General features: G+C 48.1%; 1 protein-coding gene across 4 annotated transcripts; it reads left to right on the top strand.

Annotated features, from left to right (window-relative positions):
* The first annotated feature begins 875 nt into the window (after positions 1-875).
* LOC144732994 (uncharacterized) lies at positions 876-27776 on the top strand. 4 transcript variants are annotated; one of them, XM_078614673.1, is made up of 14 exons: positions 876-1079; positions 7679-7809; positions 8259-8318; positions 13122-13202; positions 14463-14540; positions 16691-16768; positions 17154-17231; positions 19481-19522; positions 20880-20957; positions 21196-21255; positions 22323-22400; positions 22776-22853; positions 25255-25620; positions 26779-27776. In XM_078614673.1, the coding sequence occupies exons 2-14, from the start codon at positions 7713-7715 to the stop codon at positions 26811-26813; spliced, it is 1209 nt and encodes a 402-aa protein (XP_078470799.1). In that variant the 5' UTR covers positions 876-1079; positions 7679-7712; the 3' UTR covers positions 26814-27776. The 4 variants fall into 4 exon arrangements, with proteins under 4 accessions (XP_078470799.1, XP_078470798.1, XP_078470797.1 ...); XM_078614672.1 differs by having other exon boundaries at positions 876-1083; XM_078614671.1 differs by lacking the exon at positions 876-1079 and adding an exon at positions 6697-6915.

The raw sequence follows: 27776 nt of genomic DNA, 5'->3' as shown, positions 1-27776 counted from the left end.
ACGTGTTTTCGTGGTAATTGAATGAAAGGTGTAGGGGTTACCTGCCTCTCGCATCCGTCCAGAGCCCCTGTTGGTCGCTGTGGTGGCTTCGAACAGCCAATTGAATGGACCTTCCCTCCATGGCATTGCTCATAGCCACGACAGCATTATCGTCAGGCACCACACTCACAGATCTCAATACCCGCCATTTGCCAACTAAGTGATGGTGACGTCACCATGACACCTGTGCCAGGCCAGGTGCACTTTGAGGCCACATGAAGTGTCAAAGGCTCGCTGACAGGAGGTCACGAGACAAACCCAGGTGCCATGGGTTGACTGAGATGACTTGCGTATCACTCACATACCAACATACCCACTAACATACCAACGTAACCACGCACATAACCAAAAGTCAAATGTAAAGATCCCCCATATAGTCTTAACATACTTTTGGGGCAAGTGCTGTTAGCGAGCACCTATGAAAGCCGGAACGGCACACGAGGGGATGGGTGGCCAGCACCACGCCCGACCGCCTTTGTCTCCCCAGTGGCGATGTTTACACACCGCACCAGGTACTCATTGTAGGCTGAGTCGACCTAGGGGAGGCCCGAAACCGGTTCAGATATGCATCACTGGTGTTGGCCGTGAGCGGAAATCGAACACCGCCTAAACCCGGCCGACGAAGCTAACCACTACACTACGAACTCGCATATCCACTCACATACCCACTGTTATGCCAACGCACTCGCCCAAACACCCAATGCTCTCATGCATATGAGGCTCTTCTAGCCTGTCCCCCCTCATTCGCACGTATGAATGATCTCTCCCACTCAACACAACACCCCGTTCCCTACTCACCCGCTCACCTCCACCCACCTCCACCCACCCCCACCAACCCTATTCATGCGAATGGGGTCGCCTACCTCTGTGCTCGTAGTCCGGTCTAAAGAAAAAGTCCAGTAGATGGCGGGGGTGAGTAGGTGATGTTTTTGTGAATATTTTCAATAACCGGAAAAGCTGCACGTGGTCAAGGGAGGTTTTTTTTGGAAATCCCCTCCTAAATGCTACTACTCAGCATGTGAGCGCCTTGCTACTGAGAGGCAGGTGAGTGGTGGGCGCATGAGTGAGAGAGGGTGAGATTGAGTGAGAGTTTGGGGTTTGTTCACGTGTGGCTGATATAATGTGTATAATAATAACACTTGCATTGAGCTTCCTAGCCCATGATATGTGGCAGTTTATCCGGTCTCAGAGTGAGTCTGTGGGTATCTGATTGAGTCTATGAGTCTCTATGTGAGGCTGCGAGTCTCTGTGAGTATATGGGTCTCTATGTAAGTATGTGGGTCTCGATATAAGCCTATGGTTCTTGGTGTAAGTTTATGGGCCTCTGATTTAGTCTATGGGTCTCTCTGAGTCTGTGGGTCTCTATGTGAGTCGATGGTTCTCTGTGTGATACTGTGGGTCTGTGCGAATCAATGGGTCTCTGAGTCTATGAGTATCTCTGTTTGTCTGTGGGTCTCTATGTGAGTCTGTGTGTCTCTGATTGAGTCTATGGGTCTCTATGTGAGTCTGTGGGTCTCTGATTGAGTCTATGGGCAAGGCTGGATTATGGACCGGGCCAGTGGGGCCAGTGCCCCGGGGCCTCGGACTGCCAGGGGGCCTCCAAGCTTTAGGCCACGTGCGGTGCGTGGCCCAAGTCCTCCGAAGGAAGTTGAACGCCAGGGCGCTAAGTGCGCGCAGAGCAAGCTGATCACTAGACCCCTGGGTGCTTATAGCGTGAGCTAATCACAAGGGCCCCCGGGCCCCTAGGTGCTAACAGTGTGATTTGACCACTACATACATCGAGCGTAACACCTGGACCCCTTGGTACATGCAGTGCATGCTTCTGTACAACTGAGCCACTGGTTGGCATGCTACAATATGCTGTGACATGATACAATATTCACCAACAAGTCAGTTCATTCTGCATAACAGGAGAGTTTGAAGGGCGTCATATTATGGCAAGTCGTTCGTTATTTGACTTACCGTAACTAGCTATCCCTTTATTTTAGCTAGCTGCCCATTTTCCCTCGCTAGCTGCCCATATGATTCAGACTGTTAATAGAAATTAGTTAGCTATTTGCCATTTTTGCCAGGTATCTGCCCTTAGAACCAAATTAGATGCACTAAAAAGCCAGGTGTTGAGACTGAAGGCTCGTCGTTTGTTGAGAGCTTAGCCGTTGACAAATCAATTATTAAAGATACACCCCGGTGTTGTGAAGCATAAAAAAAATGCCAAAAGCTATATTTTTTCATACACTAACGCATATATAAGAGACCCAATCCATACTAAAAGATTACCCCATTCATCTTTTTTGCCGACAGCTCTTACGAGGTCTTTTTGCCCCCTCTCCATCGATGGGGTGTGGCCTATGTGCATAGTCTCCACCAAGTAATTTCACTGACTTATCAGAAACCTGTGTCTGTTGTTCAGCCAATGAAAAAAAGTTATCTTTAGAATTTCAAGCAAAATATTTATGTCTGTCAGGCAGGTAGATAAGACATTTCTTGGTAGGAAAAGCCACGGACAGATTCCTGTTTTCTTGCTTGGTACACGACAGTAATATATTAAGATACTTTTTTCATCTTTTTCTAACACAACAGCCTTTTTAAAGGCTCTTTCAACAATCTCTCCTAAGGGCTATTTTCTAACCGCCTTTTTAAAGGGTTAGGTTGATTTTATTTTACGTACTTTTCAATTTTTTTCAAAAATTGCCTTTAGGTACAAGTAGACTATAAAATACTACACCTTAATTGTATTTTCCAACAACAGTATTTGAAGGGTGTTGTCATTCACATATATTAAGTAAATTAATATTTTATAAATATAGTCATATAAATTGCATACTAGTTCTGAGTTATGGAACACAAACGTTGGAATAGTGGTGCTTACCAAAGGAAAGCCAAAAAAAAGAAAAGGAGGCAAGAGAGGTAGTTTTGCTTCAAAGTGTTCTTTCGGTAAAGTCACGTGACTTTACCGAATAAACCAAAGAGTATGGCTTCCTGCAGTAACGAAAGCTTCAAATCAAGATTGTTACAATCATTGCCAACGTCTCTAAAAAACCCTCTGATAGTAATAATGATTAAAGTAGCACTATTGTCAGCTGTAAGAAAGGAACTAGCACTAGTTCAGTTTCCAGTAATGTCACTCCCCCAGAGCCATCCTTTGAAGGCGACCCCTCAACAGCTAATGGTATACAAGAACCATCATTTGCACCTCAGGAGCAGTTGGGCAGTTCACAAGAATCAAATCAGCAACCAAGCCATTCCCAGTGCTATGAGGTCACTGACCCTGCATTAGGGCAAAGCACTTCCAGTGGCATTGTGAAGTCAGTGCTTGTTGAAAGTGAAGCAGTCCCCTTCCAAAATGGCAGTGAAAAATACCCAGCTTCAGTCCGAGATAGACAACAATGAACTTCTGAACTGTATATTGGCAAATGGGCAGAAGGTTTCTCGACAGTGGCTACTGTACTCACCCTTAACAGGTTGTATGTACTGTTTTGCATGCAAACAGTTTTCCAACAAGCTCAGTGGCTTTAGTTAGGTTTTTTAGTGACTGGAAGCACTCTGAAAGAATAGATTCAGATCTCATGCAGCAACTTGATGGGAAACGTAAATACTGAAGGAACATTTTTAAAAGAGTTGTTGCAGTGATCAAGCTCTTGGGGGAAAGAGGACCTGCATTTAGGGGAGATGATGAACAATTTGAGTCAACCCATAACGGTAATTTCCCTGGCGTCCTAGAATTGCTATCACAATTAGACCCATTCTTAGCTGAACATATTAAAAAGTTTTGCGGAAAAGGAAGAGGCACAGTGTCCTATTTGTGATCGACAATATGTGAATAACTCATTGAGCTGATGGGTCAGAAAACTTGCCAAACAATAGCAGATGAGATTCGGATACCAAATATTCAATCATTGTTGACTCCAACCCAGACCTGTCACATGTGGACCAATTGAAGTTCATATTCCGGTTTGTTAACAGCAGCGGAAATGTGGTGGAGCGATTCATGGGCTTTGAGCAAATTGAGAGCCACACTGGTAAAAGTTTAGCAGACTGTGTGACTTTGATGGTGGAGGGACTTGGGTTGGACCTCTCAAACTGTAGAGGTCAATCATATGACAATGCAAGCAACATGTCAGGAAAATACAATGGGCTACAGGCCCACCTGAAACAAAAAAAACCTCTGATAGAGTTTTGCCTTGCACAGTGCATTCACTTAACTTAGTTGGTGTTAACGTGGCAGTAGCCCAGAGGCTGACGAGTTTTTTTTTTACATGTTGCAGTCACTATACACATTTTGTTCTTCATCCACACACAGATGGGGGAAAGTCTTTCAGAAGACAGATGTCAGACTGACATTAAAATCGCTGTCCAGTACTCGGTGGAGTGCTCGGGAAGAGTCAACCAAGGCACTGTGGAGAAATTACACCCACATTAGAGAGGCCTTCGGTGGTATGTGCAATGATGATAATAAGAAAAGAGATACTCGAATTGAGGCCACTGGACTATGTGCTAAATTGGACACCTTAGAGATGGTGTTCATGGTACATTTCTGGGACGTCATACCTGACCGGTTCCACGCTACAAGCATGCACCTACAGAAAATTGACATTGACATCTCTGTAGCAGCACAGCTTGTGTCTTCGTTGAGGGATTTTGTGGCGGGACAGTAAGACCAGTTTGAGGCTTTTGAAAGGGCAGCCTTAAATGTGACAGGTGTCTCTTAGTCATATAAGCACGATCTTCAGCGAAAGAGGAAACGCAAAACATTTGCAGATGAGAGCTCAGAACCAGGTGTGACACTTGAGGGGAGGGAGAAGTTCAAAATAGAAATATTTTATGTGGTCATTGATAAGCTAGTGGCATGCCTTGAACATCTCTTGAACACTTACACGCGTTTGACCAGTCTCTTTGTAGTTCTCTTTACGTCAGATCAGGTGTCTAAACATTGATGTCATATTCTTAATAAAGGTGTTTGGGTTAGATCACATTATTTATAAATGTGTCGCAAACCTCCACCAACCGACACAGCCAATCTGTATAAAATGTGTCACGTTGGCAAAAGACAAATAGTTCACTACTTTAGCCCACTGGTGTGTTGAAGAGTGAATCCACAACAGTTCCGTTTTGAGTACCACGTTTCACTGGAAATTACATCCAGCATCTTCGGGCGATTTGCCAGAATAGTGAAGCCATCCACCTGCTAAAGTAGTGAACTTTTTGTATTTTTTCCCACCTCTTTAATTTATTTGTCCATATCCATATATTTCAATGATGCGATCCCATCCAGCGTTATCCTTCCCAATCGTTGCATTCCAGTCTTCCACTAGTATCGTAATCACTTTCATAGGCAATTCCTTTAACGTGATTTCCAGCATTTCATAGATGTTGGTGCATGTATTTGGATGGTGTCTACCATATTTAGGGGTTTCCCATTACATATTTGCTCCAATTATTCTTGCACAAACCGGTTTATATCCCATTAATGATGCTTTACATTTTACACTCAACAAGAGACCTACTAGAAGTTTTGTTCTTGGGTTAGTTCGCGTAAATATATAAATGTGCCATTAAAAGCCGCCACCACACCGACACAGGCAACTAGTAAGGGTTATTATGGATGACATTGGTCGCGAAAGCATACATGGTGAAACGAACCCTACACCTCTGGTGTGTACTTTTTTTTTCCCCTGAACAGATCACTTCACCCACCCCCATTTATCTCCCCCCGTTCCTGTCCATCTCATTTCTGCCAGTCCTAGGATTGCCGTGCCTTGGTATCTTTCTATTATTTTCCTAGCCTCTTTAACTGTCCCGTTGCCCACAGTCTTCTCTCATTCCATGTCGCTGACTGTAATCTCATTCGCCATTCTCAGCCCCTTCATTGTTTCGGAATATGGCCGCTTTGTTTCCTAATGGTGTCATAGCTGTTGCTCCTTCTGCTGCTGATTTCCAGTAGCTAATTTTTCGACCCAACTTGCTTGGGTTTGTTGGACCTTGGTTGACCCAAGCAATGTCTGATCCGGTATCCTTCCTTTTTCTTCTGTGATCGTCAAGAGTCGAAGAATCAGCACCTTTTTGCCCAACCCTCCTTTTTTATCCAGGCTTGGGACTGGCTCACATATCAACCGGACTGGGAACTCCCGAGGTGGAGTCGAACCACTTACCCAAAGACAAGGATCCCCCTTAACAGACTTGGGGCACTGCTGTTAGTCGCGAGCAAAACCTGTGAAGGTCTGCACTGCAGCACACGAAGGGGTGGGTGGCCAGTACCACACCCAACCATCTTTGTCTATTCAGTGGCGTTGTTCACACATCACAACCAGGTGCTCGTTTGAGGCTGAGTCGACCTAGGGGAGGTCCCAGGACCAAGTCGACCTAGGGAAGGCCCAGGGCCAGGAATCGAAAATGTGTAGCACAGCGCTAACCGCAAGACCACCGCTTCCCACACAAGAACCGCAAATTGCCATTCGTCCAGAGCCCCTGTTGGTCGCTGTGGTGGCTATGAGCGCCATGAGGGGAAGCCCTCATGCAAATGAGCTCCTCTAGCCTGTCCCCCCTCCCCCGCACGTAAGAATTATCTTTCCCACTCAACACAACACCCGTTCCCCATCCCCCTGCCCACCCCCACCCACCCCACCCAACCCCAACAACCCCCACCCACCCTATTTCTTGCGAATGGGGTCGCCCATCTCTGTGCTCGTAGTCCGGTCTGACGGAAAAGTCCAGTAGATGGCGGGGGTGGGTAGTTTATGTTTTTGTGAATATTTTCAATAACCGGAAAAGCTGCAGGTGGTCGAGGGAGGTTTTTTTGGAAATCCCCTAAACGTTGCTCAGCATGTGAGCACCTTGCTACTGAGAGACAGATGAGTGGTGGCGCATGAGTGAGAGCAGGTGAGATTGAGTGAGAGTTGGAGGTTTTGTTCACGTGTGGCTGATAGAATGTCTAAAATAACACTTGTATTGAGATTCCTAGCCCATGATATGTGGCAGTTTAGCCAGTCTCAGAGTGAGTATGTGGGTCTCTGTGTGAGTCTATGAGTCTCTATGTGAGGCTGCGAGTCTCTGGGAGTATATGGGTCTCTATGTGAGTATGTGGGTCTCTATATAAGCCTATGGTTCTTGGTGTAAGTTTATGGGTCTCTGATTTAGTCTATGGGTCTCTCTGTTTCTGTGGGTCTCTATGTGAGTCTACCGGTCTCTGTGTGAGTCTGTGCCTCTGTGTGAGTCTCTGTGTCCCTATTTGAATCTAGGGGTCTTTGTGTGAGTCTGTGAATCTCAGTGTGAGTCTATGGGCCTCAAATGAAATCTATGGATCACTGTATGAGTTTGTGCGTCTCTGTGTCTGTCAGTGCATCTCTATGTGAATCTTTGTGGCTCTGTGTGAGTCTATGAATCTCAATATGAGTATACGTGTCTTAGTGTGAGGCTGTCTCTATGCGAGTCGACAGGTATTTCTGTAAGTCTCCGGGTCTCTGCGTGAGTCTATGAGTCTGTGTGAGTCTATGGGTCTCTATGTGAGTCTATATGAGTATATGGGTCTCTGTGTGTGAGTCTATGTCTATGGTCATGGTCATGACGGTAGTGATGGTGATGATGTAGCCTCTCTACGTCTCTCTATCTAACCACCGAATCTCCATCCTCTGACCAATCTCAGAATCGCGACGCAAGCAACCGGAACCCAGAACCCGATGGCGTCTCATCCACGAAACTCAATCCCTGCCTGCCTCCTCCTCACCCTCTTCCTCGCCATCCGACTCACACAAGCCGAGACATTTCAGAGGACAGGTGAGCAGGAATAAATAGATAGGAGGAAGTTTGCAGGAGGTGGGGGGCGATGCCAACCCCATTTGCAAGAGGTGATTAAATTATCACTTCACGATGTTGTGTGGATGGTCTGCCAAAGAGGAAGCAGCGTGTTGGTGATTACAAGCCCATGGGCTGTGCAGAAGTCTAGCAGCCTCCTGTTAATACTGATCTGATCTGCCCAATGCTTTCTAATCACTTCAGCCCAGTTGCTTGCGGTCCAGCTAGTTGTGATGATGTCACTCACCCACTCACCCAGTCACTTATTCACCCACCCACTCATTCACCCACACACTCACCTAATCACTGACAAACTCATCTACTCACTCTCAGAATCACCCACCCACCTTCGTCCTACGCCAGACTGAACCCACCTGAGTTGACCCGAGGTCACCACCATGCCAGCATCAATTCCTGTCGTGCTTTTGCAGATGGCCCCAATGATGAGGAGGTGAAGAGGAAGTGTGGATTCTCACTCAAGGCCATTCACGGTCAGACAACGGCCTGTGTGCATCTTTGTTTGTGTGTGTCTGTGTGTGGGTGGTGGTGCAGTGATTAGTCCGCTGCGCTACAAATCCCGTGACCCGAGTTCAATTTCCACTGACGACCAACATCGGTGACAAATATCTGAACTGGCCATGAGGCTCTCCTAGGTCGACTCAGCCTCAAATGAGTACGTGGTGTGTGAACATCATCCCTAGGGAGACAAAGGCTGCCCAGGGTGGTGTTGGCTACCCACTCCATCGTATGCCGTTCCAGCCTTCATAGGTGCTCGCGAACAGCACTTGCCCTAACAGTCTGTTAAGGTTATAGGGGTATCTTTTTCTATTTTTTAGGAAGAGCGGTAGTGTCGTGGATAGCGCTGCACTGTGCAATGAACCTGACAAAGACTCGAGTTCGATGTGTAATGAACATCACCACAATAGAGACAAAGGGGACTGGGCGTGCTGCTGGCCACCCACCCTTTCGCATACCATGTCGTTCTTTATAGATGTTTCCTAACAGCACTTGCCTCAACAGTTTGTTATGCTTTTATGGGGGATATTTGTATTTGTCTATGTATGTCTGTCTCACCACTAAGTGACATCACTGCCACTTAGTGGGGAATGACGGTTGTTGTTGTTGTGTAGCCACCCACTGTGAATGGCTGGCATAAGTGCCATCTGTTGAGTAAGCACCTGAGACTAGGAAGAGTGCCAGGCATCTGCAAAGGAAAATGGCGTTTTTGTGCAGACCGCCCTATATGACATTATCACAAAAGCCTAGATCACTGGATGGGTTTCCCAGGATGCCCTGGTGGTCCTCCTCTTTCAGAAGGAGGACCGCACAGATTGTAACAACTACAGGGACATCTCTTTCCTCCTCAGTGTGAGGACAGGAAAGGTCCTGGCACGGATTATTCAACACCACCTTGCCAGGCACGCTGAGATGAGGGTATCAGAACCCCAATGTGGATTCAGGCCAGGACGGTCCTGAATGGATGCCATATTCTCTGTTCATCTGCTACAGCTGAGGTGTAGAGGAATTCCAACAGGACGTACATCTCTGCTTTCTTGACCTGGTCAAGGCCTATGATACCATCAATATACCAGGGCTCTGTATTGTTATTTGTACTTGCGCGGTTCCTAACTCTTTCATCACAATCATGGAGGACCTTTTTATGGCGACCAGGCCTGAGTATAGCCATTCCCAGTCACTTTGGGGTGCGAAACAGATGACCCGTAGTTCCTATTTTATTTAATATTGTTTTCTAGCACGTAATTCAAGAAGCTTTCCGTGGCTGTACAAGTGGAATTTATATATGGTATATATCAATGGATGCCTCCCTCTTGATCAGCCACTTGATGTATGCTGATGATCTGGTTATTGTTGCTAACTCAAAGGAGGAGTTGGAAGTGCTGCTGCTGAACCTGGAGCTTGCTACTAAGAGAGAGGATCTTACCATCAGCCCCACAAAAATAAAGCACCCGTATGGGTATATTATGTCATCAAATGCTCACCTCCCTCAACTCCCCATGAATGATAGGACAGTTGGGCAGATAGTGGAGAAGTTTCCATGCCTGTGTGCTTATGTCCAGCTCTGGTTTGGCAGCAGAGATCTGACTCCGTATCAATCCAGGCAGAATTATCATTTCATCGGCTGCGTAACGCTGTATGGGTCTTCTCGGCCACAGTTATGCCCTCCCTTCACTATGCTTGCAAAACCTGAAGGAAAATCTGCACCAGTTTAAAACATTCAGGTTGGCCTGCCTACGATCCATCCTGGGTTAACCAGGCTGGATTTGTGACGCACTCACATTATCTCGGGCTCGCTGTGCGCTGCGTTGCACCGCTAGCCGAGTAGATAACCTTGCGTTCAATAAACCCTCAGAGCCAGGATGAATGTCCAACTCCAATCGTCATTTATTGATTTTAACAAGGTAAAACTGGTGAGAAAACACAGATACAGCATCTGTTATAACCCGGAAACACCAACACAATGAACACCACAGCATCAGAACATTGTCTTAGATAACAATAGATCCTGGACGGACCAGGCCCCTACATTACCACTGAACAACTACGCAAGAGCACAAGCCGGTGCGTTGCATAAAGGCACATCGTGCATTTGTAGTGGTGCTGTTGACGTGCGCCGACAGTGATGGATCACGGGGCGGCGCGAGGGGCAGGGTTAGGCACGCGATGTGGGCGTGGTATGGACGCGCGCGCCGGGAGTGAGGGATGACGGGCGGCGCGGCGTGGGTGTTGAGGCGCGCTGACACGAGATGGGGAAAAGAGGATCGTAGCCAGCGCCCGGTGATTGGTCGAAGGGGAGGTGCTCTCAGCGACGTCCGCAGGAGGGGTATAAAGGGTTACGCGCAAGAGCACTCGGGGCAGTTAACCAGTTAGAGATTAAAGACGGAGTGGAAGGGGTAGGGCCTGTGTGGCTCGAAGGCAAGACCGTGGGACCCGAGGTCCGACGCCCATGTGGGTCGGGACTGTGGGACCCAGGGTCGAGACGGACACCCCAGCTGGGTGTGTTCCGAGAGGCTACGGGGCGTTAGTCGCCCGGGTAGCTAAGTGGCGTTAGTCGCCCGAGTAGATAGTCGAGTAGCTAAGTGGGCGTTAGTCGCCCGGGTAGCTAAGTGGGCGTTAGTCGCCCGAGTAGCTAAGTGGCGTTAGTCGCCCGAGTAGATAGTCGAGTAGCTAAGTGGGCGTTAGTCGCCCGGGTAGCTAAGTGGCGTTAGTCGCCCGAGTAGCTAAGTGGGTGTTGGTCACCCGTGTAGCTAAGTGGGTGTTGGTCACCCGTGTAAATACAGTTGGTTCAATAAAAGAGTGTGCTACCCGTGAAGTCGTCTCCCGCCGAGTTACTACATTACACATTCATCCCACTGCACACCAAATGTACAGCATTACATATAAAACTAAACTGTGGATGAGATACTTCGTCATCTTTGCTCTCAGGATCGCAACATAGCCACCTGGGCACAAGTCTGACTCGACCTACTAAATCACAAGTAACATCCACAATAAGGAAAGTTGCAGGCTTCGTTGCTAACTAGGCCTCGTATTTACCACAACAACTTAACGGCACCATGAAGGCATTTACATCACTATAACGATCATTCCCACATTACAACAGCATTGTCAATATTATAAGAATATAAACAAACTTACAGACAATGCTTCTCAAAGTCCCACGATGGACAACTGCGTCTGGCTTCACTGAGACGCGATGTGTGCCGCCATCTTGACTTATCTGTGTAATGGCCGACGCCCGCGTGGTACAGTGGAAACCTAAAATCGTAACTTTCTGGTCACGTGACCAAAATTAGCATCAAAAACAGGAAATTCCTGTGTACATACACCCCCCCCCCATTTGCCGTGAGGCAAAACACACATATCCTTGAAAAATCTGGACACAGTCCCATCAATGAGCTCCTGCAGCTGGCAAGGCTGCGTTGGCTTGGTCATGGAGCCTGCATGCTCAGCCACCGCATCCCCAAACAGCTTCTGGTTGACCAGATAGAGGAGGCTAAATGGGTGCCACGGGCTACAGAAGAGATGTACTGATGTGGAGCTGAGTGGACTTGCCGATGACCAGTACCAGCAGTGTCAATATCGGCCTCTATGGAGAAGGCTTGTGATCAACAAGGGCGGAGGAACGACGCTCACAACAACGAGCTGAAAGTCGGGCAAATAAAATGCAACAAGTTAGCACAGTGGGGGGCACAGCTGGTGCATCTGGCAGCCATCTCAGTCAGTCAACCCTTGGTACCTAGGTCTGTCCCGTGACCTCCTCCTGCACCTAGCATGGCAAACGTCAACCCATGGCACCTGGATTTGTCCTGAACCTCCTGCCAGTGAACCTTTGCCACTACACATGGCCTAGAAGTGCACATAGCCAGGCACAAGTGTTGTGGTGACGTCACTGCAACTTATTGGCGAATGGAGGTTGTTGTCTGTGTGTGTTTCTGTATGTGAGTCTGTGTGTCTCTATGCCTGTGAAACGTGGAGTCCTCTGAATGAGGAGGAGCAGGAATGTCTGCGCCGGTTTGAGACACTCAGGCTGGGCCCTGCTGCCCACGATCCATCCTGGGTTCAACCAGGGTGGATCCCAGCGCGAGGAGGAGCTCGCAGATCCTTAGATACCGGGGAGACTGAGGAGCGAGGCGGGCGCCATGACAGAGGTTGCTAGGGATGACGTCATCACCCGCCAATACTCCACCAGCGAGGATTTGTGCGCCGATTTGCACGGTTTATTACCTCGTTATAAATTACGTTAGAAGGGTTATTGATGTTGATGATATTGTAGAATGCAACAACCAGGCCAACACAACTCCCTCTCGTTGCACGCAGTAGCCACGTCACAGCGAGGTGGCCGTGTCCACGGCTGCTCGTGCGTTTCACGTAGGAGCCACTGCAGTGCGAGATCCCCCGTTGATGGAAAAATGTCCGTGGGAACCGGTGGCCCTCGCCATTTATAGAACTGCATCGATCCGTCCGTACTCGGTGTGTCAGTCTGTGATCCACTCGGTCATTCGCTCTGTGATCCACTCCCTGATCCACTCTGTGATCCCCGCAGTGATTTGCTTCGTGATCCATTCTGTGATCTGCTCTGTGATCCACTCTTTAGTCTGTGATCCACTTACTGATCCACTCTGTGATCTACTCTGTCATACACTCTGTCATCTACTCTGTGATCCGCTCTGTGATCCACTCTGGGATCTACTCTGTGATCCACTCACTGATCCACTCACTGATCCACTCTGTGATCCCCTCAGCGATTCGCTTTCTGGTCTGGTTGAATGCAGACTGCAAGTACCAGAAGTGCCAGGAGGCTTCGGCCATCTGTGCAGCAATGACTCCTGCGGCTGAGGCCGGCGATTTAACAGGTGAGTGCCTCTGTGACCACAATGATTTATCCACTGCTGGCTGAACAGCTACCCCCTGATGATAGATGTTTGTAATGGTAATGTATGTATGTTGAATGGTGATATTAGGGAGCGGTGGTGCATTGGTTAGCACCACACCGCTCTAGGAACCCGGCAGAGATCCAAGTTTGATCCCTGCTCAGAGCCACCACCAACGCCGGTGACGGTTATCTGAACCATTATTGGGCCTCCCCAAGGTCGACTCAGCCTCAAATGAGTACCTTGCCTGGTGTGTATTCAACATCAGCACTGGGGAGACAAAGGCGGCGGGACGTGGTGCTGGCCACCCACCTCCCCGTGTGCCATGCCAGCCTTCATAGGTACTACTCGCGAACAGCAGTTCGACTAGTATGGTTGGCTACGTGCAGTGCGAAAGAAGTTAAAAATACATGTAGTGTTGTAGCTCTTTTCTTCTCCCTAAAGGCGTGTGTGTGCCTCTTCTCTCACGAGCACACTGCCTTACGGCCCGGCCCAGACACGATTCTGTCCATGTTGCACCGACGATGTCGACCAAGACAGCCAACTACTGTCCGGCTGCGCAATGATCGGACGAAGGCGGCAGTGACGAAGGCGACGACGACGAAAGCGACGACGAGATGAGTCAACTCCCAGAACCGGCAGCCCAGAGCTCTCCCTCTCCGCTGCTTATATTCTACTCGGCCCGGCTTGGCTCCGCCCTAGCTGCGCCTCCCTTCTCGAACCCACCAGAGGGTTCCAGGGGCCTCCCTATGAGGTCTACCATGACCCTTCCGCCCTGCTGGCACATCCGTGTATATGCTCAACGGCGTGTGTGCTAAGTGTCCACTGCAGTTGCTGCTGTACAGCAGTCGGCGCTGTGTCACTACACATACAGGCATAGAATTTGTCCCAACAGTCTGTGTGGGCTATACGGGGGAGCTTTGTCTTGTCATTGAAAATGCTGATGGTGTCTATCAGGGGTGGCCAACCTGTAACAGACCAAGAGTCACAAAGTACCCATAAGTTCTGCAAAGAGCCAAGTATGTGTATATGTAAGTGTGATAGCGCGTTCTACATTATTTCCCTTCAATAGAGCTACATGTGGCGGATTAATGAGCCGCATTCGGCTCTGGAGATGCTGGTTGGCCACCGCTGGTCCATATGATGATGCTGCTGCTGCTGATGATGTTGATCAGAATGTACGTGATGCAGGTGATCCTCGATCACAGTGCTGATGCTGATGATGCTGCTGTGACTGTGCAGACTGCCAGATCAAGCACTGCATGCAGGAGAAGAAGAAATGTGAGGAGCCACTCAACAAATACCTCTCTGAAGAGGAGGGTGAGTGCAGCCATGGAGCATTAGCCACTAACCCAAAACCCTAAGCATTAATCACTATCCCGAGTAGATGACCACTAATCATTACCTACTAACCATTAACCCCAACCGTTAACCACAGTCTCATAACCGTTAATCACTAACCACTAACCCGAATAGTTAACCACTAACAATTAACCCCAACCATTAACAACTAACCATTAACCACTAACCATTAACCCCAACCGTTAACCCCTAACCACTAAACTAAAGAGTTAACCACTAACCATTAACCAATAACCCTAAGTGCTCACCCGAACCATTAACCATGACACCCCAACCGTGAGCCACAAGCTCTAGCCCCCACACTCATCTCTAACTTCTACCCCTGACCCTTAGTTTTTTGTCCTTACCCCGCACCTCCGATTAGCATGGTTGACTACGTACGGTGCCAAAGACGTTCAACATACACACAGGCATCTATAACCCAGAACACTCATTTCTAAGAGGTGGGAAAACGTACATTTCATCCCGCTAATTAGACTTACCGTGATGCTAGCTATGCGTGGCCTTCATGAATATAGCGGGATTTCTATCATTAGATTTATTGGGGTTTCTGTCATTAAGGGTGTGAATTTAGTGGGGTTCCAATCATTAAAGATGTGGATTTTGTGGGTTTTCTATCATCATCCTCGTGGAGTTAAAACTATAGCAGCCAAATGTTTTAAACGTGTGACATTGTTTCTAAATGAGGAGGGAAAAAAACTGGAGGACCCGGAGAAAAATCCATGTGACCAGGGGGAGAAAGATAGAGATGCATCCAAACTATAAATATACAGGTGTCATATTTCGATTTAAAGCTTTCGTGACTGCAGGGATTCATCTTCTTGGTTCTTTCGGTAAAGTCACGTAGAAGGGAAGTAATAAAATAATAAAAATAAAACATAATAAAACAATTCTCACGACGTTTCGGCTACAACGCAAGCAGCCGTCTTCAGGTGAAGAATGGGACACTGCCAAGCTAGGAGCTTATATATATAAGCTGAGTTGGAGGTGGAAGAAGAAGAGAGCCTTAACAAAAGAATGTGCATATCAAGAGGAATTTAGCATATTCATGGGAAATGCGTAGGAGGTGGGCGCGGGGGTTTCAAAGTCATATTATGCCCATGCATTATGCAGGATCAGCAGCACCAAAGGGAGGGGGGGGGTAGCATTAACAAAGGGAGGGCATGTTAATAGTATGTAGAAGCAATGAAACATGTGAATGGGAAAACGGTGGCAGGAGATCCGCAGCGGAGCAAATAATGCATTCCCTGTGGAGAACACAAGATACACAGTTAATGCCAGTGAGTGGACTGCGGTCTGAAAGTCACTATAAACGTGAACAACAATCAGTTAAGATCCGAAGTGGTTTATTACGTCCTTCCAATGATTGCTGAGCCAGAATCCATCTTCTCGGTTGAAATTGTCTCTGTGTTTGTATATGAGATTCGTTCATGAGGCGATCCACATATACAAACACAGAGACAATTTCAACCGAGAAGATGGATTCTGGCTCAGCAATCATTGGAAGGACGTAATAAACCACTTCGGATCTTAACTGATTGTTGTTCACGTTTATGGTGACTTTCAGACTGCAGTCCACTCACTGGCATTAACTGTGTATCTTGTGTTCTCCACAGGGAATGCATTATTTTCTCCGCTGCGGATCTCCTGCCACCGTTTTCCCATTCACATGTTTCATTGCTTCTACATACTATTAACATGCCCTCCCTTTGTTAATGCTACCCCCCCCCCTCCCTTTGGTGCTGCTGATCCTGCATAATGCATGGGCATAATATGACTTTGAAACCCCCCGCGCCCACCTCCTACGCATTTCCCATGAATATGCTAAATTCCTCTTGATATGCACATTCTTTTGTTAAGGCTCTCTTCTTCTTCCACCTCCAACTCAGCTTATATATAAGCTCCTAGCTTGGCAGTGTCTCATTCTTCACCTGAAGACGGCTGCTTGCGTTGTAGCCGAAACGTCGTGAGAATTGTTTTATTATGTTTTATTTTTATTATTTTATTACTTCCCTTCTACGTGACTTTACCGAAAGAACCAAGAAGATACAGTTGTCAGTGTCGGGATCGAACCCACGACATCCTTGTGTTTCTATTCCCTGACGCAGTATGTGAGGGCAACGAATTCAACGACGTGGAGATGGACTGCCTGCTGAAGTTGCGCACATCTCTGGAGCAACTCACAGGTGAAGAGACGGCCGGAGCAAGCACCGGCAATCTTGTGTAGTAGTGTAGTGCCCATCTTGTGTAGTAGGACAGTGTCCATCTTGTGTAGTAAGGCAGTGTCCATCTTGTGTAGTAGGACAGTGTCCATCTTGTGTAGTAGGGCAGTGTCCATCTTGTGTAGTAGGACAGTGTCCATCTTGTGTAGTAGGACAGTGTCCATCTTGTGTAGTAGGGCAGTGTCCATCTTGTGTAGTAGGGCAGTGTCCATCTTGTGTAGTAGGACAGTGTCCATCTTTTGTAGTAGCGCAGTGTCCATCTTGACAAGTTAATGACAAAGCCAATGCTGTTGGTGATGATGCTGATGACGATGTTGCTACTGCTTATGATGATGTCGTTGTTGCACAGTATGCAAGAGGGACGGATATTTGAATAAGAAGGTTTACTGCTTCCAGAACGAATGGAAGCGCAGGATTGGCGCTTACGGTGAGATTCCAACTTCCTGCTCGCTTCACCCTTCTCCTCTTTCCAATGCCAACTTCTCTTCTCTGGAAAAGCAAAGATTAATCTCCATCTGTTCCATCTCACTCCCTTCTACCACGTGGGTGTGTGGACAAATCTCCATTTGTTCCATCTCACTGCCTTCTACCACGTGGGTGTGTGAACAAATCTCCATCTGTTCCATCTCACTGCCTTCTACCACGTGGGTGTGTGGACTAATCTCCATCTCTTACATTTCACTGCCTTCTACCAAATGGGTGTGTGGATAAATCTCCATCTGTTCTATCTCACTCCTTTCTACAACATGGGTGTGTGGACTAATCTCCATCTGTTCCATCTCACTGCCTTCTACCACGTGGGTGTGTGGACTAATCTCCATCTGTTCCATCTAACTCCCTTCTACCACATGGGTGTGTAGACTAATCTCCATCTGTTCCATCTCACTCCCTTCTACCACTTGGGTGTGTGGACTAATCTCCAATTTTTCCATCTCACTCCCTTCTACCATATGGGTGTGTGGACTAATCCCATCTGTTCTGACTCACTTTTACCCCATGGATGGGGGGTCGAGGAGGAGCCGGACCCCTGTGACTGCCAGGAGAAGCCCGGATCAGTGGAGTGTCCCTCACTACTCATTGCCTATACGGCCACCTTTAGGCACTTTGCTGCAACATTTGTGCTTCTCTTGTCATTGGTGTCTTGCCGATGAAATGTGATTGACGACCGACCAGGCCCAGGCTCGGCTATGGCAGCTGCTGCACTGTCTGTGTCAACAACTGGGGCCATGCTCACGGGCTCCCCTATCCAGTTATCACCACGTGTATTGGCGGACGGTCATGATGTCAGCCCCGCACGGGAGGTCAGAATTGTTGGTGCTCAATTCGGCCGGTCTCTGTGCTTTGAGGTGCGCGCATCTAAGGGAGGTGAGAAAGTTGCTCTTCCACCTCAGAAACACTGCCCCACTGCACTGTTTCTTATCCCCTGTTGAACTAGAGCAGTGGTTTTTAACCTTTACCGCAGCCTTGCACCCATTTGGTTTTCAATCGAAAAAAAATGGAAAACGTTAATAAATACATTGGTTTGATGGAACAAAATCGTTGTTTTTATGTGCACGTGCTTAATTTGTTTTTCAATTATTTACCTTCTAAAAAAATCTGGCCATGTATCGCACCACCAGAAAGGGCATATTGCACCCACAGGGGGTGCAGCGTGCACCCCAGATAAGAACCACTGACCTAGAGAGAGGCCTTCTCCATGCTTCTGTTCTCTCTCGACTCAATTACAGCAAGGCATTTTCCGTTTGGGGTTCCGAGTCAGGTGCTGGGTAACTCCAGCTCGTTTAGAAACGCATCTCCTTAAGCACTCACGTGTGTGCCGTTCAGCGAGCACATCTCACTCCTGCCCTCTCGTCTTTGCACTGGCTAGCAGTCAGGTTTCGAGTGAACTATTATCAGCTCCTGCTCATGACCTACGAGGCGCTCAAAGGTTGTTGGCCCCACGAAAGCTGCAGGAACTGATCCAAACGAGATCCCCTGAGAGTCCATCAGATCGCCTTCTCGTGGGGACTCCGAGGTGCCTGGGGTGACCGGGCTTGTTACCAGCGCAGCCCCCAGAATGCTCCGTCTCTAATGACCAGGCAATCAGAGGCACTCGCGCTATTACTCGAATCTGTCTTAGCATAACGTTTTTTCTTTAGGTCAGATTTTGCGTAAATATAAATGTGTCATTAATAACTAAACTAAACGACTATAAACAATGTTTTTTTTTTATTTTATCAGCTAAGGCACACTGAACTATGTAGCCTTTTTTGAGAAGCGACCTGGCTATCACAAATGATAGTTCGTTGAAGTGGCTTAACATGTGGAAATGTATAGCAGCCAAATACTCTAAACGCGTGTTTCAAAATGTGGAGGGAAAAATCTGTAGACCCGGAGAAAAATCCACGCACCCACAGGGAGAGAGACATGCAAACTCCAAATATACAACAGGCATCGTCAGGGTCGGGATCGAACCCACGACCTCCTGTATACCAGACGAGGTAGTAAACATCTCACCACCGTGGCACCCAATGTGGTGCTGGTTTATTCCTTAATATCTGTGCACGGCGCGTTGGAATTTTAGGAATGAAATGCGCCTTACAAATGATTGTTATTATAGCAAAAAGTGTGGACTAATCTCCATGAGTTCACATCAGCGGTCTCTATCTTTCCTCCTTTGCTGCTGTTTGTTTCCAGCCACTGACGAGCTGATGAAGACCGCGACACCAGAAGCCATTGGCAAGTCTACCTACAAATAGCAACGCTCACTCGCTCACCCAACTCAATAAAGAAAACTCCTGCATGGTCTTAACAGACTGTTGGGGCAAGTGCTGTTAGTGACCACCTACGAAGGCCAGCACTGTGACACAACCACGGAGAGAAGATAAAACGAAGCTTGTACCAGAGGCTCAAGCTTTAGTAATGCTTTCCCTCCCACTCTCTCACTCGCACTTTTACTCTCTCTCTAACTCTCTCACTCACTCACTATCTCAATTTGTTTTACCAGGAAAGGCCCCACTGAGACTTGTAGGTCTTTTTTTAGAAGCGACCTGGCTATCACAAATAAAAGCTCGACGAAGTGGTTGATATCATCATCATCACGTGGAAATGTATAGAAGCAGCCAAGTCCTCTTAAACGCATGACGTCGATTCTAAATGTTGAGGGGGGAAACCGGAGGACCCAGAGAGAGAGAGAGAGACACACAACTCCAAATATACAGCAGGCGTCAGGGTCAGGATCGAACCCACAACCTCCTGTACACCAGGCGAGGTAGTTAACATCTTCTAGCCACTGCGGCGCCCTACACACACAAAGACAACAACATACAAAGATCCCCACATAGACTTAACAGACTGTTGGGGAAAGTGCTGTTAGTGACCACCTACGTTCACTGTGGAGGGGCGGCTGCCATTCCTCTGTCAGGAAATGGACTGGACCTCGATGGAATACAGGAGGTCCGGTGGACCAGTACAGCTCCAGTCACCATGTGGGGTAGACAGTCCTCTACTCGGGGCAGGGAACTGCCAAACAACAGGGAGTGGCTCTGCTTTTGAACAAAATAAACATTAAGGGTGTTTGGGGCCATGGAGTTGAGGTGTGAGAAGCTGTCAGTCCCAGGCTACTGTGGGCTCGCCTCCCCATCAATGGGAGATGAGGAATGGTGGTGGTGGTAGCTGATGCCCCCACTGGAAATCAAAAGTGGAGGGATGCAGGCAAGGCCGATTAGTGAGATGCCTTCCATGACCCCCTGTCACAGTTGCTAGCTAAATTGGCCCCTCGGGACAGAGGCATCCTGTTGGGTGACTTTAATGCCCAAGTGGGTCATGACCCAGACAACTTGGCCGGAGTCATTGGAAGGCATGGGCCAAATCAGCTCAATAACAACGGTAGGAGGCTACTATACTTCTGTGCAGCCTTGCGATCCCAAACAAGCTATTCCGCCATAGGCACATCCACACATCAGGGAAGTACGCCCAGGGGAAATGGGTGAGGTTGAGGACTGTGGCTCATGCCCCCAACAGCCTGTTAGAGGATACACTCGGGAGTTTTGGCTCTGTTACACTTGTGTGCCCCTGTGTCACCTCCTCATGGTAGACTGCGCGTACGACACCTGCTTCCAGAACGTGACTCGGTGCCTCTACGACCACCACCACGATTTGGCCATCAACCCAGGTAGAGATGTCCCCCACCACGCACTTTCCGACTCACCCACTCACCCACCCACTCACCTACACGCCCACATACCCACCTACTCACCTTCTCAGCCACTCACCCACTCCTCACTCGCCTACTCATCTATACACTCACTCCCCCACCCACTCACTTACTCGCCCACTCACTCACCCACTCACTGAGTCACTCCATTCTGTCGCTTCCGATCACTCTTCCTGTCTCCCTCCCTCTCCCACAGCCTCTCTGCGGAGGTTTGATCTGGTGCATTGCGCCTATGTGGCCATCGACTACAGTCATGGTGAGACTCACGATATATCTGTGTCTGCCTGTGTGTGAGTGTGAGAGTGAATAGGGGGCTGGTGGAGTCAGGTTGATCTGAGCAGGGGGTGTGCACGTCTGTCTTTGTAGTACGGAGTGGTAGTACGATGGTGAAACCCAGCGACCTGGTTTCGATTTCCGCTCACAGTCGACGCCTGTGACGATGGTCTGAACCGGTCCTGGGCCTCCCCTAGGTCGACTCGGCCTCAAATGAGTACCTGGTGCAGTGGGTAAACATCGTCTCTGGGGAGACAATGGCGGCCGGGCGTGGTGTTGGCCACCCACCTCTTCGTGTGCTGTGCCGGCCTTCATAGGTGCTACTCGCGAACAGCACTTGCCCCAACAGTCTGTTCAAGGCTATATGGGAGATCTTTGCCTTCATCTTTGTTGTGTCTTTAAAGATTAGTGAGTGCATTGGGGTGGTAACTACTGTGCCTTAAGCACCGTCACCAATAACCTCTGAGAAAAGATCAAAACCAAGCATTTGCCGGAGGCCCCGGGGGGACAGACGTCAATGACATCTACTGGCCAAACCTCATTTCTGGAGGAACCCCCTTGGGCTTATGTCCTTGGCAATGTGGTGGTGGGTGTCCACCTAGGACTCCATTAAAACCCCCAGTGGCCTGGTAGCGTTTTACTGCTGATGAAAGTTGCACAAATATCAACATCGCTTTTAGCTGGGGTTGGCATCGTATCTCTCCTTACTGCTGATGCCGAAAGGAAATGGGTGAGGTTCAGGACTGTGGCTCATGCAGCCTTAATGGCTGCATTGGGAACGCGCTCCAAACCTCCCCAGAGACCCTGGCTGACCAAAGAGGTGTTCTGGTGAACTGAGAGAAAGCGACAGGCCCACTCCCATCTACAGCATCGTTAGCCTCAGAGAATGTCGAGGCTAACGGCAGGCTTCGCTCAGAAGTTCTGAGAGCCGTGCGGCACTGTAAGGATGAGTGGTGTTTGCTGCTTTTAAAATTTAATCGGCGACATTTCAGACAATGGCCCTTCCTCAGGACATGCAGATAACCGTGTGAACTGTGTCTGTGGTTCCAGAATGCGAGAGCATTTCCAGGCTCAGTGGCTGTGCAGAGAGTTTGGCGGCCTGCATAAAGAAACACCCCTACATACTTGGTGAGTGGGTGGGTGAGTCTGGTTTATTTCGCGTGACCAGGTGAGAAATCAGGAGAGAACAGGATAGGAGGGACCTGGTTTGTCACCAGAATTACGAAAAAATAACGAGTGATGAAGCAGATAGTAATCAGTGAAAAAACGACCAATTAAGGATTCGAACAATTAATATTGTGTTCCCCCTCCTCTCCCTTCCCCCACTTCCTCCCTACACGTCCTCTCTCACCTCCTCCCTCCACCTCCTTATACCCTCATCCACCTCCTCGATCTCCACCTCCTCCCTCCACCTTCTCCCTCACCTCCTCCACCCCCTCCTCCTCCCTCCCTCACCTCCTCCCTCCAACTCCTTATACCCTCATCCACTTCCAATCTCTGAAGGAATTATCTTGGGAGTGATTGGAGGGGCCTTGGGCGTGGTGGTGATTACCGTGGCCGTCGTGAAGAGGAAGTATATCGGTATGACCACCACTCCACCCTCCCACTCTCTGTGACGTCACACGGATCGTACTTGGAAGGCTGCCACTGGGGTGCGCTGTAATGCGATAGAAGCGGACATGACATAATAGCGGACACTTGGAAGTGGGCGTGCCTTCGCCCATCTAGGGTGCCGTGACAACAAAAATGGGGTGTGTCTTGTATGCTTTGGATCGCTATTAGCGATCCAAAGCATCGATTCTGCGCCGTGAACTAGAGGCCGATATCTTGAAAATGTCCGCTTTTATTTTAACTTAAAAATCGCCATTAACGGAACAAATGTAAGGTTTCATTGTCAGTATATTCTAACACTAGACGAGACTGTTCTAATACTAGACGAGCCTGCTATGTTGATTCGCTATAACAAAAAAAGTATATTTATACCTTTAAAAAATAGCACAAAATGGAGATTGTAATTTGTACTCTATAAATAATGCATTTTTATTTACATTTTTCAAATTCCGCAGGCAAATCAATGAGCAGAATCAATAACAACATGTAATCAATGCAAACGATTATTTCCTCGAACGAGCCGGTCATGTCATGGCCAAGTGGCACGCCCCCCACCCCCCATTAACCGTTCTTTGATTGGTCAGGCACCGTTTTTTATTTCAGTCCCCTTTTATCGTGTTACAGCGCCTCTAAGGCTGGGCCACACGGCAGCAATCATCGCCCCCTGACGAGCAGCAGACAAATGCCCAAGCACACTGGGGCCTGCCCGAGGCTGCGCATGAGCTACTGCTGTGTCTTAGTGCCACCTGTGTTTTTGCTTGCAGTACGTTACATGGGTGGTTTTATCCACTGCTGGACGAATCCCTCTCGCATGCAGAGAGGGGGTTTCAACGCTAATTTGGCTGTAGTTGCGCTGGTTTAAGAGTGGCCGTGCAAAGTCTTTCAGCAGCGCGCAAATAAGGAAATCAACAAGGATCCGTTCACAGGTTTAGACGATCACTCAGATGCTCACTTACTCACTTACAAACATGCTCACTGATACACTCAAGTCACTCACCCACTCGCACATCAGCCCATCTCCTTATCCTTATCCCGCACATCCAATTAAAATAATACTTTCATGTCATATAGCGTCATTCATACCAATAGCATCCTATACCGCTGTACATTAAATATATATGAGCACCAAATCCTATATGCAGCCACACCAAACAAAATAAAACCTTGCTACCAAGCAAAACAATAATAATAAATAAATAAACAAGTGGAATCAAAGCACAAACAACAAAAGTTATCACGAAGAAAACAGCATGGTTGGCTACGTATGGTGCCATTCACCACTAAGTGACAGTGACGTCACCATGGCGCCTTTGCCAGGCCGGGTGCATCTTGAGGCCACGTGAAGTGTTGAAAGCTCGCTGACAGGAGGTCACGGTATAGACCCAGGTGCCATGGGTTGATCAACTGAGATGAATGGCCGATGCAGCACCTGTGCCGCCTTCTGTGCAAACTTGCTACATTTTAGCCACACGGTGCTCCACTCGTTGTTGTGAGCATCGCTCCTCTGTCCTCCGTTGTTGTTGGAGGGCGACTGCCTCCAACTGCCCAGTATTGTCCTTCACGAGCCTCCTCCACAGAGGCTGATCTTGACACTGCTGGTACCAGTCATCGGAAACTCAACTCAGCTACATATTCAACTCTACCAAATCAGTCATCTCTTCTTGAGCCCGTGCCGTGCCCATTTAGCCCCCTCTATCCGGCCAATTCGAAGCTGCTTGGGCATGCAGGCTACATAACCCAGACAACGCAGCTTCCTCACCTGCCTGAGGAACTCACTGATGATGGGGCTGTAGCCAGATCTTTCAAGGATCCGCGAGCTCCTCACACTGTAATCTAGCCTGGTTAAACCCAGGATGGTTCATAGGCAGGCTATCCTGAATGTTTAAAATAAACGAAAATGTTGTTTGAGAGGGGTTCACGTTTTGCAAGCATAGACAAGGGAGGGCATTACTGTGGCCAGAAGGCCCGTAGCTTCATATTGAACGATAGACCAGGTAGCTTTACACAGAGCTACGCATCCCTTGGATTATCACGGTTGGTTACGTACGGTTCCAAATAACTTATACATACATACATTCCCTCACACATCTCCCCAAAATGCTCAGGAAGCCTACGAACCTGTTCCTGCAGGTCGCAGATCTTATCACCGTTCTTTCCCTTCAAGATGGCAATAGGTGTGTGGCGCTCCAAGTTACATTATTTGCTGAAATTACAGAGCGATTTGCGATCGTAAGTTACTGACGCAGATTCCATATCCTCAGCAACCCGCGACCATTACTCATCCTTGCAGCGCCGTTCGGAGAATTGTGTGCCCAGGAGAGAGAGACACACAAATAAGGAGATGTTGATGATGATGCTCATGAATTCACAGCTAAAAAACTACTGAACTGCTGTGGAGGCTCCAACGTCGCCCCGGGCAGCTCCACTGTTGGCCAGGGCAGCTCCAACGTCGCTCAAGGCAGCACCAACGTTCCTCAGGGCAGTTCCAACGTCGCCCAGGGCAGCTCCAACGTTGCCCAGAGCAGCACCAACGTCGCCCAGAGCAGCACCAACGTTGCCCAGAGCAGCTCCAACGTCGCCCAGAGCAGCTCCAACGTCGCCCACGGCAGTTCCAACGTTGCCCAGAGCAGCTCCAACGTCGCCCAGAGCAGCTCCAACGTCACCCAGGGCAGCAGCAATGCCGATGTGCAGGACTTCGATGCGCAGGATCCCACTGCTGTCGAATTGAGTGATGAAGGTTGGTAGTGAAATCTGACCTCTCCGCTACTCCTATGCCCACCCCTCCTGACCCCGCCCACCCCTACTGACCCCGCCCACTCCCACTGACCCCGCCCACCCCTACTGACCCCGCCCACTCCCACTGACCCCGCCCACCCCTACTGACCTCGCCCACCCCTTCTGACCCCGCCCACGTATGTTATTGGAACAGAACCAGACAAAAAAAATACTTTATCGGTACCGAGACTCCCACAAGGCCACGCAGGAGGGGCGTGTGGCACAGCTTTTTGGCACTGGCTATTGTAGAGTGGAGGTGAGTACAGTATAACGCCTTTATGAAAACAATGGAGGAGCTGCTGCAACAACACTTCAAAGTAAAATTAATGCCGAGCCTCTTGTGCATGCCGAGATTGAGCGGTGAACAGGGGACACCCACTCACTACACTGCAACTGACAGGACATCTCAGACCCGTGGAAAAGTGGTTGACGTTGGTTCATGCACACGGCCGCATTGACTGTGGCGGCCGTTTGACTTGAACTGCGCGCCTTTAACACACAGCAGTGGGTAGCTCTCCCACCTCTTCCACAACAGTGTAGAAGAGCAGAGAATATACAGGAGACTCGATTATCCTCGTGCGGTTTTATCCGATTTGCAGATTAACTGTACGCACATGAGATTTTGACTCGTGTATTTTCTCCTTAAGCCCAAATTAATAGTTAAAAAAAATAGTTGTACATTGTCATTATTCGAAATGTTTAGTAAAATTCACATGGTTCTTAAACCGAACAAACACGTTGCTCTGATTAATCCGAAATCCGCATGATCGCCTCTACAGTACAGTAGTTGCATATATTTACAACAGTCAGGTGGATTTTGATTGATGTTGATTGGCGTGGTTCTGCTGTCATCCACTCAGTGGGCCGAGTCTTCTGCTGGTGCAGAAGCAGGACAGTTATTATCACTGAGCACGTGCATCATCAATCGGTCAATCGTTCGTATTCGTTCTAGAGATCAGCGGAAAATGGTTATATTTTTGGATTATCCGCGCTTTAGAATTATCTGCAGCCGTCCTCCCCGTCATTACCGTGGATAGTCGAGAGTCTACTGCGTGTGTTCAATGGCCTCGTGTCACCACCTAATCACCTCTTCCTTCTCACCCCTCCCCTACTCCTGCAGGTTCAAAACTCCTGCAAAAACAAGTAACTGCATAGAAGAGAAACGAGGCGAGATGTTAACCACCTCGCCTGGTATGCAGGAGGTCGTAGGTTCTATCCCTACCCAAACGATCGCTGTATAATAACCAGGCTACAGTCTACATTATAGACTGCCAGTACACTCACCCAGCTTAATAACCATTGCTACAGTCTACACTATAGACTGGCAGTACGCTCACCAAACTTAATAACCAGACTACAGTCTTCATTATAGACTGCCAGTACACTCCGATTAAGAATCAGGCTAGAGTCTACATTTGTGTTTATTTTATTTGTATTTACTTTATTTTTATTTTTCTATCTACGTGACTTTATCGAAATAACCAAAGAATATGAATTACTGCAGTCACAAAAGGTTTAAGTCAAAATTGGATATTTGGATTTTGCATGTCTCTCTGTGCAGCCCCCCCCCCCCCCCTGTGGTCACTTGCAGTATTCTTTGAGACCTCTGGTGTTGCCCTCCACATTTATGAACGTGCGTTCAGAGTATTTTGGGTGTTAGAAATTTCTGCTTGATTAGCCACTTCGTTGAGCTATCATTTGTGGCCAGGTCACTTCTCAAATAGAGCTACAGTGGTACCTCGGTATATGTCGTTAATTTGTTCCAGAAGTTACGACTTATACCGAAAATGACGTATACCAAACAAATTTTCCCCATAAGAAATAAAGGGAAAGGAAATAATCCGTTTCAGAGTATAAGAAATTATATTTTATATATCATATTATAAATTAATGTGGTTGTATAAAATAATTTAGACACTACTTATTACTAAAATGCATACATACATTAAAATAAACGCATACATAAATTTAAATAAATGTAAATACAAATCAAATTTAACTTCACTTTACCTTGCTGAGAGAAGTTGATAGCCTACTGGTGGCGAGGAAGGGGAGGAGGAGGAGATGTTCTTTTTTTGAAGGAGAGTCCTGTTCCATTAAAACTTCAGGAAGCTGAAA

Source organism: Lampetra planeri, chromosome 45 (genome assembly GCF_965212315.1).
Source record: "Lampetra planeri chromosome 45, kcLamPlan1.2.h2, whole genome shotgun sequence".
NCBI lineage: Eukaryota > Metazoa > Chordata > Hyperoartia > Petromyzontiformes > Petromyzontidae > Lampetra > Lampetra planeri.
The sequence above is the reverse complement of the archived record's forward strand: the minus strand, read 5'-3'. Positions and strand labels throughout refer to the sequence as shown.

Coding starts and splice junctions, on each gene's coding strand:
- LOC144732994 (XM_078614671.1), top strand. Junction 16,769..17,153: donor ATCTCTGGAGCAACTCACAG/GTGAAGAGACGG, acceptor GTTGTTGCACAG/TATGCAAGAGGGACGGATAT. Junction 25,621..26,778: donor TGTCGAATTGAGTGATGAAG/GTTGGTAGTGAA, acceptor CTACTCCTGCAG/GTTCAAAACTCCTGCAAAAA.